Here is a 14103-nt window from a genome sequence, read left to right on the forward strand (position 1 = left end):
TTGTTGATATTTCTTCCGGCAATCTTAATTCCAACTTTTGATTCATCTAGCCCTGCCTTTCTCATGATGTGCTCTGCATATAAGTTAAATAGGCAGGGTGACAGTATACAGCCTTGCCGGACTCCTTTCCCAATTTTGAACCAATCAGTGGTTCCGTGTCCAGTTCTCACTGTTGCTTCTTGACCCGCATATAGGTTTCTCAAGAGACAAATAAGATGGTCTGGTACTCCCATCTCTTTAAGAACTTGCCACAGTTTGTTATGATCCACACAATCAAAGGCTTACAAATTTAATAAATAAATACAAATAATACAGTATGTTCAAATAAAAAAACCAGGTACAATACAAGGGATCATAGTACCTCTCTAATAAGACTCATATTTTTCTATAAACTGGATTGTACATCTTATGTGTTATAATGAAGGTGGAAATAATTTTGAAGTGATTAATCTTGGTCAGATTTTTTTTAGATGTGAAAAATCTGGCATGTAACAGATATTATAGACTTTTTATATCTACTATATCTACATATATAAAATACAAATTCAAAAACCAGACTTGGAAAAAAAACACTATTGAAAATGCAGTTTAGTAGAAAGATATATCCTAAATACAATATTAAAGCTGTTCTCAGTGTGCTTTTGGACAAGGAAATTAAAAAAATACTAGCCAGATTTTTTAAATATAGTAATTAAAGTTTCAAGATGCATATCTATCTCAGTCAGGAAATACATACAGCTCTCATTTTGAACATGGCAAATCACCTTAAATTTAAATGTGTATTTAAATAATTAAACATTTAAATATATATATAAACTCCTGTATTAAATGTTTTCCAAGTTTGTTTCAATAGCACCACACTGTGGTAATATACAGATTTGCAAGTTAGGTTACTTTCGCTTGTTAAGATAATTACCAACTCCTAAAACAGATTACCATTCCATTCCATGAGAATCCAATGTCTATGGAAGAATAAAAGTGCATGATACTGTGCTTTTGTCATCAAGGTTACAAGATAATAAAATGAGGCCACAGCTTTAGTTTCAGAATAGCAGAAATGTTTTTCCCTGTCTAAATTGTTTTTATGAACAACCCTGATACTGTATTACAAAAAGAAAGGGAAACTAAACTTCCTGATTATCAGACGCCGCAGTAGATACTAAATAAGGAAATAGTTGGTATTTTAAAAGTTAAGTAATAAAATTTTAAATATTTTAAAGAAAAAGATCTGAATCTTTAGTTAGGAAATATGTTTTCCATACAGTCTGACAACAGACTTGGAGGGGTTTTTTTTCACTGTGAACTTATGGACTTGATAATCATACATTCTAGACGTCCAGTGGCTTCTAGAAGACATACAAAGGGCTTTTGGTGCCAAAATCAGATTTGTAGATAAAACAAATTACTCTCAACTGTTAGAAACACTTGGAACACAGCTCTTACCTGCTAAAAACCTGATGAAAGGATTTAAGTGTTAAATAAAGCAGCTTGTTGGAATATAGGACACAAAAGGGAACAGTACTGGTATTACCGGATGCTTTAACAATTTTTTAAAGGAAGATTGGTCATATTAAGGAATGTGTGATATCTTGAGTATTCTTTAAAAGTTTTTTTTTACAAAAAATACTAGATAAAAAGATATAGTATTTTACTTGCTACCTGAATAGCTATTTGCAGAAGATGGCTGGGTAGAGAAGTATTGATGCTTTACCACCCATATTGTCACAAGGCAGGCCTTAAGAGTGATTCAAAGCCATGTTTGGTTGAGTTTGTCCCCTGTTGAACTCCAGCAACACTAGTCTAGATGTCTCTTCTCTCATTTCAATTCCTTAACTCTTATGTGGACTGATGGGATCCACAAGAGAAGAGGTCGCATAGGTGCAATCTGACCCAACGCCTCAACCACCCTCTTATTCCAAGTGGCAACTGAGACTTCAGATGGACCATGCAGCAGAGCAGTAGGAATATCCCACAGTCCCTCTGAAACCTATCTGGGTCCATCAATTGCTGGTATGAACCAATGTAATGGGTTAACTCCCTTGAGATAAAAGTAGGGTTTTCAACCAAACGTTTAGCTAGCTGAACTCATTGTTGCAAATAAAACAATACCATGATTACTCTATCTCTTTTAGGAATCTTTTTTCCCCTATTCTCTATGATGTGGCGGAAACACTAGAAATCTGATTCTAATCGGGCCTAAACTATTTATGCAGTTTTGAACTGTGCAGACAGCAGATGCATTAACCATATCCCTATTGACATTAATATCCTTAAATTTGCCTCTTCAAATGCGTAAGAACTAATAAAAAAATCCAATCGACATTTTTAAAATCCTTTCTAAATGCCTCAGAATGTGCCCAATTCTTTCTTGTAATTGGTATCCGGAGTATTTCTATAGGGGTTCATATGAAGCTGTCACCTTAGATTTTGGGATAAATCGATAGCCCTTTCACCATTTTGACTCTGCTGGACGTTTTTCAACTTGTATGGAAAAAAGGACCCTAGATTTTAAACTACAGCTTCTCAATTTAATACTTAATTTTTGAGGGAGCCAATACAACACAGAACTGAAACAAGTAATCTCTGATATCCTTCACAGTGTCCAGACTACCACTTCTTGCTAAATGAGGAATAGTCAACAATTATATTCACAAATTATTCAATAAGTATCTTGGCTGTGTGTCAAAGCTTTTTCCTCAAACTATTTTTTTTAAAATTTTGTCTGACTTGTCATTTTTACTTTTTTATATTGTCATTTTTGGAATTTTATTTTTGTGTTGTCGGTCTCTGGCAGAAAGTTAAACACATCAAACTGCTCTTCCCTATACATGCTTACTTTTTGTTTTGGTTTTTTTTCTTTACTATGTGGTCCAAAGCCAGTTTGTTTGTTTTTAATTCTATCCAACCACAAGGGGGCACTTGCAACATAATTTTATATCACTGTTTAGTACAGGGGTCTTCAAACTTGGCCCTTTTATGACTTGTGGACTTCAACTCCCAGAATTCCTCAGCCAGCTTTGCTGGCTGAGGAATTCTGGGAGTTGAAGTCCACAAGTCATAAAAGGGCCAAGTTTGAAGACCCCTGGTTTAGTACCTTTTCCTCTTAGAAAAAGTAGAAATGTTTCAGACAATGACATCTACCAGGAATACCACAAAATAAAATGATTTATATTCTGCATTACCTTCTAAATAAGAAAAATAGCTCAGCAGGTACATAGTAAAATCTTTGATGCTGTAGATCACTGGATAATGTTTGACTCCAAGCATCCATTGTATTCCCTTAGATTAAAAGACTGTGTAGTATTCTTCCATGGTAGTGACAACATCACTGTTGATCTCTAACCAATCAAGGAGACAACGGACAACAGCTTCAGTGATATAAGGATTATAGTTTTGCTGAATGCAGCAGAGTATGTGACGAAGGTGGCACCCTTTTTCAGCAACTGCAAATAGAAAGTAAGCATGGGATAATAAATGGTGGGCTGTTGTCCTTCTCTTTCTTAAAGAACAGAATTCTTACATAGTCTTCCTGGTGCAATTGCAGAACTCATCATTCAGTTAGTAGGGTGGCATCTAAAGGTCTGGCACTTTCATTCTTCCTTTTTAATACTAACGGTGAAGAATAAATGAGTAGCTTAAGAACATCATGTCCTGGTTCTTGTATTATTTTCAGATATGAAAGTCTATGTTTTAAACAAAGGAGTGAATAATCTGGAGTAACTGCATTCCACTTAGGATATTTCTTTCTAATGAAAAATTGGATGGTGATAGGGGGAAAAACTAATATCCAGATTATTGGTGCTCATTCATCACATAACTGGCAATCTTTTTTAGCTTTTAGGTGGGGTACATTATAAGGTGGGTGGGAAATATCTGCATCCTGGTGTAAGAACTTCTATAACTTTTGTTCAGGGAAAAGAAGTAATCTGATATTCTTGTGGCTTAAGATACACAGACTTATTCTTTTTGTATTTTTTTAAAGCAACACAAGTAACATTGCAAAAATTTGAATGTTTGTTCAGCAAATATAATAAATGTCATAGGATAAGCATTCCATTGTGACTGGTAGAGGTATCTATTGAGCAGTATCTATGACTCACTTATGAGGAAAGACAGTATGCAAGGTCACTCTTATCCCACCTTGTTTTGATTCTTCTCCCCCGTCCTAAAAGAAAATGCATTTTTCACATATTCTTAATTTTGTCCTTTAGTATTTTTCTTTTGTACTTTGATCTATTAAGGCAGAGGTCTCCAACTTTTCTCAGTTGGCGGACTGGAGGGCAAGGGATGGGGAAGCATTTTACGCATACACATGTGCACAGACATAGGGCCGCGAGCACACATGATGCAAATGGAGCAGTGCTAGTGCTCACATGACACTCATTAGCACTGCCCTGTTTTTGCTGCAGGAGCACTAGCGCCACATTTTCACGTGCCGCCCCGTTTTCATAGCAGTGGTGCTAACACGAGTGGCCTGGTAGTGGGCCACAGCTCACAGGTTGGGAACCCCTGTATTAAGGCATCAGGGCTTTCTTAAATGAGCTCAAAATGTAATGTTTCAGATTGATTTCAGACAAATATTTTAATACAGAAATCAAAAAGTATCTAAAATTATAAGAAAACATGTAAAAGAATTCCCTACAAGAGTTTGCAGATAATTCCACTTTTTATATTGTGTGAATTATACAAATAAGAAATAATAGGAAATATACTTCTGTTTGCAATTAAGATAGTGAGCCTACTTACATTTTGGTCTCTTACAATCAGCTCTGATAAGTTCAAGAGTTACTTTGTGCAATTCTGTATCCTGTTCAGTAACCTAAAATATAAGGATAAATTGCTAAATAAAAAGTTAGGATTACAATTTGAGACTGCTACTTTCTCATCTCAAAAGAATAAAATAGTGGAAAGGAAAATTTCATGTAATCCTCATGCAGTGATATTTCATCTTTCAGATCTCCTATTCAAAATCAGCCCATTCAGATGCTATAGCCAGCTTCATACATTGTGCTAAGCCACTGAATAAGTCAGACTTGATTCATCAGAAATGTTCAAACAACAGATTCAAATTAAAATCATCATCTACAAACTACAATCATGAGATTCTTATATCATCTGTTTACTACTAAAATGATTGTGCCTTTAACTCTTAATTGGGCAAAACTATGCATCACAGGGCAATTTTTTTTCAAAATGCCAAACTTACAGAATACTGGGATCCATGACTCCCAAAGAAAAGAAATTTGGGGAATTTGTGGTTGCTTCACCACTGCAGGGCTGCTGCTTCACTGCTGCACTGACCCAATCAACTATAGCCAGATGATTCTTATTTTCAATGTTCCCTGACAGCTTCCCACAAATTCATGGGAGTGCCAGTACCTATGTTCATACCGCTCTTACTACATGACCTGCAGTATGATATCCCCCAGCTGATAATAGCCATTTATCGGCATTCTGGAAAGAGAAGGGAACAGAAAGAAAAAAGAAGTGGAGGGAGGGAGGAAGGAAGTTAGGTTTCAATGCTCGCTGCGTTTCCCACAAGGAAACTCAACGGGCAAGCTGACAGACAGTTGAAAGTCGCTCCGTCTCACTTATTTTTCCCCCCACCTATGTTCATTTTGTTTTTCTGTTTAGGTAAGGAAATATTTCTGAAACGAAAAGCCATAAGGGGCACTTGTTATCTAAATTCTAGTGCTATGCTAAAATGTGGCCAATATAAGCTCAGTACTATTCAGCCCCAAGATTTCTACTTATTGATACTATATGCACTCAGCTCCAATTTCTATTTGAAAAAGAAAATTATTTTTTCCCTTCTACATTTTTAATGAAGATACCCAATCTGCATCTCTCAAAAGTTACCTGTGAAATTAAATGTGCTTGTATCTATTTATCTAATCATTCTACCCATTTCAGATAATCTAAAGGTATTTTCAAATTGTGCTGTTCATTTGCCAGTAGCATTAGCTTGCCACCAGCATATTCTGTATAATAACTGAATGTAAATAGAGTAGGATGCAAGAAAAACTATACGGCCTTCAATACTTACATAATACATATTTTCAGGAGTCTTTGATTTTTGAAAAAGAACACCATCTTTCTGCAATAATTTTATTGCTTCCATGAATGACTTTCTAATCAGTCTGGCGCATGGACCAGCTTTGGAACCTGTCTGATGGGAAAACAGTAAAAAGCAGATAACATAATGGCATAGGGAGGTATGAAGACAAGTTATATGCTTGTTTAGGCTATTTATTTCATTTCTTAGAGTGAGAAGACCTTACCTTTAAATAGCAAACTTTTTATCCTTATGATTAAATAGATTGCAACTAGCAGTATTTCAGAAATTAGAAAGGTTTGCTGCCTAAGCAATTTACCTAAGGAAATGCTGATGAATTATTAATAAAATAGAAACAATAAATGAATGAAGTAAAAGATTTATCAGAGGAAAGAAAAAAGCTTCCAAATTATTCCCTTTGGAATAACTGAAAATAATATAACTGAAGTCAGGCTGCAATTAAAGTCATTATATAAACTGGCATAAGGCTCAGCTTGGACAGAGTTGTAAATCATGAAATACTTTGGAGTGATAGGAAAAAGTACACAAGAAACAGGTAGCAGCTTAGGAAAAACAACAAAGGAACATTTTAGGAAACCTGACTTCTGTGGTTTTCTTAACTTTTTTTGTGTTTAGAATTTTATATTTATGTACAGAAAAACTGACACATCTATCCAAGCTTGGTGGCCAGCTCTTTAGCCTTGGGTTTTTCAAGTTTAGCAATCCGAGCGACCAATTTGGGACTCAGGACGTCCCCACCCCAGTTCCCCTCTTAAAGAAGTAATGCAATATGGTTGAGCTGAGCCACACTCCTTTGTTTTCATTATTTTTATTCTCTGAAAGACATGGAGTGTCTGGTAATGATATGCCAGTGGAATAGCAGGGTTAAAATGTTCTGTTACGGTTTGATTTTGCTAAAAATAGAAGCTCAGAACAGCATACATATTCCTCTTTTGTTCATCACAATCATTCCATAAGATAACTTAGGACTAGCTCAAGGTCAGTTTCTTATCTTTATGGCTGACGTGGACTTTAAAATGCTATCATCCAATTGTAAGTCCAGTATGCATCCACAGAAACTGCTGTGCTGTTCCACCAATTTGTAAGCTCTGCCAACTTGGGGTGTGTGCAATATTGCATTACACAGAAAAAAGGATGGGGCATATGACTCTGAAATGTTCCTGACGTAAGTCTGACCTCCTACAGATACTCCTGCTAAAACTCTTCCCTGCTGTACAGTATTACCTGATCTAACTAAAATTTTAGCCACAGAAGGAGTGGCTGAAAGAATAAGAAAGAAGTATCAGGAAGTGATTAGATGGAGAACATACAGAAGACAGATTAGAAAACTCAAAAAGGAAAACATTAATTCTACTGTACTCTGGATGTGTAATCTAGATTCTAAAGGAAAAGCCTAGATACTCTGTCCTAAATCATATTTGATTAGTTATTAGGAAGACTGAAATATTTCTATAATTCTTGTATGCTTTTTTTTAGCTCAAAAACAATAATCACACTGGAATCTGTTCTTATCTGTGTTTTGTTACAAGAGCATACAGATAATTTATAAACTGTACTACACTCTACTGAACTTCATGTTACTCTGCCAAGTTGAGTCATCTAGTATTGTCTACAATCAATAAATTTTGCTCTTTCAAAACCTTTATGAGCCAAGATTTAGGCCAGAATGGTGTTCATTCATATGAAAAGTGTTCATGAGGCCATGAAACTCCAAGGCACACATGACCCAGCATAAGTAGATAAACTCTTTTTATATACATTTCATTTTATTATGATACACATATTAGTGCCTATTAGAATTTTTTTAAATACGTAAGATTTGCCAAGCTCAGTGAGTAATTTATTAACCCAGTGATATCTATAGACAGCTATGGTACAATAAATATATTTCTCTTAAAGTATTAACAAATGTTGGTCAATAAACAAATAATCCTTGACTTAACAACCATTTGTTCAGCAACCATTTGAAGTTGTGACGGTGTTGAATAAATAACACTTGTGATTGATCCTTGGAGTTCCAGCTATCACAGCAGTCCCCATGATCACATTATTTTGATCTGGGTACTTGGCAACTGGTTCGCGTTTATGATTAATTGCAGTGACTGATGGTCACATGACTGCCATTTGCAACCTTCCCTACCAACTTCTCCACTATTGCTGGGGAAAATCTCCCCAACCTGCATAATCTCTTCCAGCCCATCTGTGCTTGAGCTGCATCAACCACTCATGCAACCTCCCTGGCCTGTGCTATACCTCTTCTGCACTCTTCCCAACTTGTACCACATCTTTGTGCACCCCCCCACCATGCCTGCTCACCCTCCTATGGACCCTCATGCTTCCTCTCCAGCCTAGCCATAGCCCCTTGCCTGCCTGCTGGCTTGAGACTAACAACTTTGTGTTGGCTGCCTCACTGATTTTGGTTATGACTTTGGTTAAGCTGCCTCACCTAACAACCATGAAATTCAGCTAATAACAGCAACTTGGACTGCAGGGATTGCAGTTTATGGCTGCATCACTTAATGACAGAAATTCCGGTTGCAACTGCTGTTATAAATTAATGATTATTTGTACACTACATTTTTGATAGCCTGATTATTAAGACTGAAATATATGAAGACTATATTGAAGTTATTTACAATATGCACAATTTCTACTTGTTGTCCAAACAAGAGTGCTCAGAGGTAGATCTGAAGTGAGAGATATGCAGTGCTAACCTTTAAAATTCATCTGAGGAATAAAGAAAATCATCCATTCAATTTCCTATCAATAATCAATTTTTTTAAACGTTAGAGAAATTTTAGTATCCTGCAGCCTTCCTAAACAATCTGAGACAATCTAGCTGTTCTCATAGTAAGGAAGTTTTCCTTAATCTATTCTAAAACTTGCCTTCCTGTAATTTAATCAACTTCCTCATCTATAGTTCCCATGTAGATTGCTGAAGGTCTGAAGATTGGTTAGGTCTGAAGATTAGGTCTGAAGATTGCTATCAGACCTAATTTTTCATTCAGTCAACTTTCCATGGGGATAAAGTGACATAGTTTACTCTCCCCATTTATTACTGTCTTCTGAATGTTGTGCAGTTTTCTTTAAAGAAAGTTAATTAAAAAGTCACAATATTCCAACTATATAATGACAGGAGACAGATTGAAAATTGACCAAAATACATAATCAAATGCTGTTTCGTGATGACTAGTATGTTGCATTATTACATAAATAGCTTTGAGTAAATTACCTGAGTACAGGCTGATAAACCATAATACTTTGATAAAAAATAATTGCTTATGAACCCTTTGTTTTAAAGCTGGATGCTATTGGAATATATGGTAATTGTCAGAGGAAATATGTTCCTTCTTTCTTTTCCTTCTCATATCACGGTTAGTGGATTAATCGAGGTTAGATTATATGATTATGCAAGAGTTCTTGCTATTTCTCAGCTGACAGAGTACAAGAAATAAATACATAACAAGAAAAGAATTAATTCTGCTGTAGTATGGAGTGTTTCTGTATGTTGTGTTTAAAATTAAAAAAGATAATTTAGTTAAGATATTGGAACTTTATCCAAGGACTAAGAGTAAAAATAGAATGATTGATTCTGAGGATGCAAGATTAAAGGTGAGGAAGACATTCTATCTCCACAGGAACTGAGCTTGCAGTTCTGAATGAAGATGGAAGCAGAAAGCTCTAGAAATTCAATATGCATTATGAGAGATTAACAGACTAAGCTCCTTTATACATTTATTGTTTGACCATGATGTTTTTAGAAGATAAATCTATAATTTGAGTTTAGCTAGGAAGCTCCAAGCCAACATACAGTATACATTAAAAGAAAATTCAAGACAAATTACAAAAGAGTACAAATTTAGTGAAAATGAAGAGAAGAGAAATGAGAAAAACCAAGAATTAATATGCACGATAGCTAAACATTCCATATGAAAATGGCAACTATTTTGGTTGCATTCAAAAAAGGGTTGGACCTGTTCAAGAAAGTCATGGGAATCAATGGCTATGAGCCTTGATAGCAGTGTGACTGCAGACATGTGGGCTTCCTTGTGCAGTTGGTTGGCTACTGAACTGAATCCTTCTGTATGCACTATTTGCTCCTTTTGTTTTATATCAATGTGAAAAAAGATCAGCAGAGTTCTTGTTTAAATTAAAATCCATTTAATTACATTTCAATGACAAACATTTGTTTTATAAAAACAAATGGTTGTCAGGAAACAACCACTAGGAAAAAGTTCACAGAAGCCTTTGTAAATGAGAGATACAATTTTATTATTATTTCAACTGAGTGGTCATTTTTGAGGGTTGACATTAAAAAAATATAGTCTAAAGAAAAGAAAAACTTGCCTAAACATTTTAATTCTCTTGAAAGAAAATTGTAAGATTTAAATTAAACACATTGATATCTTGCTATAACACTACCAAAAAAAGAATTCTAAATAATGTTTGTTCTATCCAGAATTTCAAATGATACAAGTATTTTCTGCATACTATGAACTTTTCATAAGCAAATTCCTATTTAACCAGAAATGCAATGTAAAACAGAAACATTATGCTATTGAAAATCAGTCAAACTCTCAAACAAGAATTTACTTTATGAACAATTCTGATTTCAATTAGAGGCTAGTGGCTTGGAGACTCCCAAATCCCTCACCCTTAAGATCCTTTCCAAACAAGTTGAAATACCCAGGAAGAAATATGATGTGAGGCAGATGTCAGAATGCTCTGATAGAACATTACAATGAATGTCCCATCTTTGTAAGAAATTGGGCCCTAGTTAACCTGCCCTTAAGTTCAGGAACTTGTAAAACCTGTAACTTGTAAAAAGCATTATTTGTAAAAAAATAAATAAATTCCAAAATACCCTCTAATATAATAAACAGTGAGTTAAAGCTGAATACTGAAATCCAACATATAATGTTGCATTGTAGTTTGGTCTATATATGTAATAGGTTTTATCAAAAGCCACTTAAAAGCCATGCATAATATCAGTTATTTCATCCAACTCCTGGATGATTATTAAAAATCTCATTAAAGCAAGTGCCTAGATTAAAACACCGGGTTTAAGAATGAGCCACAGTTAAGAAAGGAGCCTACTGTAGCAAAATTTAAACACATGGTGATTCAAGTTAAATACATAATGCTTCAAATTCATTTCACAACACTACTTAAACCAGAGTTCTCCAACTTTTCCGGGCTCACGGTCCGAAGGGGAGTGCAGCTTCCAAATTACTGTGTGGGTGTGCACATGCACGCAAATGGGGCCACACCCACAGGCACATGCACGAACGGCTGCACCCCCCCCACAGCAGCTAGTGCCCATTCGTGCATACACAAATGGGCCATGCACACACACCCTGCACACACACATGCACATTCATGCATGCACAAACGGGGCGTGCACGCCCCCCACTAGCATTCCTGTTTGCATCCGTGAACATGTGCTAACAGGGCTGTGGACGCTAGTGCAAGTGGGAGGGAATGCACACCTATGCATGTGCACCATGGTCAGCCTCTGTGGCCCGCTGGCCAAGAGCCCAGGCCAAGGCCCATATTTTGGAAACCCCTGACTTAAACAGTAGTATACAATGATACTGTCTCAGCTTATATACAAATTCCATTTAAAAACAGACTTTGGAAATGGAACTCATTCTTAAATTGGGTACATCTTGTATTAATTTTTTTTAAATAGTTTTTTAATTGTCCTAACTTGGGTCTAAAACAAGAAGTATACAAATTATTAGGCTGACACACCATTAATAGATGTGAACTTTATTTTTTTTAAAATATGCAACAATTGTCTAGCCCTAACACTTAGTTCATTCTTAATTAATTAATTCTCACAACTTCTCAAAAGAAGAGAAAAACATCTTAGAAAGTCAACTTTACTCACTTGCTCAGTACCAAGTTCATCCTGTTTGGCCAATGATACCAAATCCTCAACTGTTTCCAATTCCTGCTTATAGAAGCTCTGAATTTTGTTCTTCAATAGAAAATCCCTTATTTTTTTACTCAGATTCATAACACAGTCTAGTTCATCTGATGCACCATGATTACTATTAATAGAGAATAAACAAAATTAAAAATGCAGAGAAAAGAGTTTTAACAGTAACCAAAATAAAAAAGTATCTAAAACTAATAATGAAACTATAGGAAGCTTTCCAGAACTGCTGAACATCTTGTACCAATAATGCATTCTTCACAGTTAAAAATGAATGCATTGATTTAAAAATGCATTCATAATACACTTGTCAAATTACAAATGTAGCCAATCCTTATTTAATGACTACCTCAGATTTTTACAAATGCAATGGCAGAAATAAATGGTGGTAAAAATCATTTTCTCACCAATATGCATGCTTAGGACCAAATTTCTGTGCCTGACATTGCACTCTGGAGTAACACTGGTGTTGTTGTACAAGACAACTTTATCTAAATAGAGATCACAGCATCTTAATGATCTTCATAGTAGCTGTCAATCATGTAGTTTGCTTAGTAACCGTGTTGCTTACTGCCATTTCACTGGAATGGATTGCAATGGCTAAATGAGGATTGCATATAATTTTGGAACTGGATGGCATGATTATTACCAATCTCAGTTTTGCTGTTGGCACACATAAGATTTGACACATTTGATTACTGCCAGCTACTCTATTATTTTGACCTTTTTTCTGGCTTTTCCAACATGACCTGTATGATTGGGAATTATGTGAGTTGCACAATATATTTGGAAGAACTAGCTCTTGGTTGATCTGTCACGGAGTATCTGAAGCTCAAGAATTGGACTTGAAAATGAGAATATAAATGGCATATTTAGGAAAGATGTCTATTTATTTCACTCAATGTGGTGGCCATCTTGAAGGCCCACTGATAGTCAAGGGTTTAATACTTCTTTTAATTTGCCAAAGTTTTCATTACAGATTTAAGATGATTTTGCTGAATTCATCTAAAAATTCTTTAACACTATATGTATTCTAGGTTCATCAACTATATCTCTTCCTTATTTCATCCTATATTTATTGATTCCTCATCATTCTTCCTGTTTCCATAAATTCTTTAACACTATATGTATTCTAGGTTCATCAACTATATCTCTTCCTTATTTCATCCTATATTTATTGATTCCTCATCATTCTTCCTGTTTCCATAAATTCTTTAACACTATATGTATTCTAGGTTCATCAACTATATCTCTTCCTTATTTCATCCTATATTTATTGATTCCTCATCATTCTTCCTCTGTTTCCATACAATGCTTCTTATAAAATAGCCTGTTCCATTGTCTCTAACTGGGATTCTCAGTTCCGTGAATTAACAAATTAACACCATATCAAAACTGAGTTATCAATATATATAGTGTTCACTGACCTCTGTATTTCTTCTGGGAACTGGAATATCTTATCATAGATATCCCTATATAAACGAGGAACTTCTAGCATTCTGGAAATTTGATTTTCATACATAGGGTCATCAACTTTATCTGAAAAGATATGAGAAATATAAAGGTGTTGAAATTGTTAATAGTGCTTAATCGTGCTCAAAGATTATTTACTACATTTCATATATAAAATAATTCAAAATTTATCAATATAAGAGGAACTACATACCAGAGAAAAACAATCTTTGCTGAAAAATGTTCAGATTACAATTTGCAACTTTAAAATAAAGATAAAAATGCATACTGCTGTAAGGTAATTACTCACAATACACAGAAGCCTTAATTTCCCGTTGTTGCCTGTAAATTCGAATGTAACCACGAACTCTGATTAGATCACCAATTTCCAGACTTGTTTTTTTTCTAACTGCTATTTGGAGATTTCTTATCAAGTCAGTTAGATTCAGACCACTTAAAGTACTAGGCTGAGATTCCAAATCTGCAAAGAAATATATACATTTCATAAAGTGCTATGTTATTAATAACAATGTTCACGATAAAATTAAAGACATTTTCTCAAGTACTACAATTATGCAGGTCATGTTTCCAGAGAGATGTATTTTTTCTCATTTAAAAACTGCCACTCTCCTGT

At 35.0% G+C, this 14103-nt stretch overlaps 1 protein-coding gene across 5 annotated transcripts in view; it reads right to left on the bottom strand.

Moving 5' to 3' along the window:
- Positions 1-284: 284 nt before the first annotated feature.
- Positions 285-14103, bottom strand: part of STN1 (STN1 subunit of CST complex) — a 29286-nt gene continuing 15467 nt past the window's right edge. For 3 of the 5 annotated variants that reach the window (XM_083363211.1, XM_083363210.1, XM_083363213.1), the window contains 6 exons: positions 13780-13950; positions 13445-13556; positions 11970-12132; positions 6047-6169; positions 4747-4819; positions 285-3443 (listed from right to left, as the gene is read on the bottom strand). In XM_083363211.1, the coding sequence (XP_083219337.1) occupies positions 3286-3443; positions 4747-4819; positions 6047-6169; positions 11970-12132; positions 13445-13556; positions 13780-13950 (800 nt within the window). In that variant the 3' untranslated portion in view covers positions 285-3285. Of the gene's footprint in view, positions 3444-3705; positions 4166-4746; positions 4820-6046; positions 6170-11969; positions 12133-13444; positions 13557-13779; positions 13951-14103 lie in introns of those variants that run through there. The other 2 variants (XR_014492593.1, XM_083363212.1) reach the window with 2 other exon arrangements.

The sequence above is a fragment of the Vipera ursinii genome (assembly GCF_947247035.1).
Source record: "Vipera ursinii genome assembly, chromosome: 5".
Lineage (NCBI taxonomy): Eukaryota > Metazoa > Chordata > Lepidosauria > Squamata > Viperidae > Vipera > Vipera ursinii.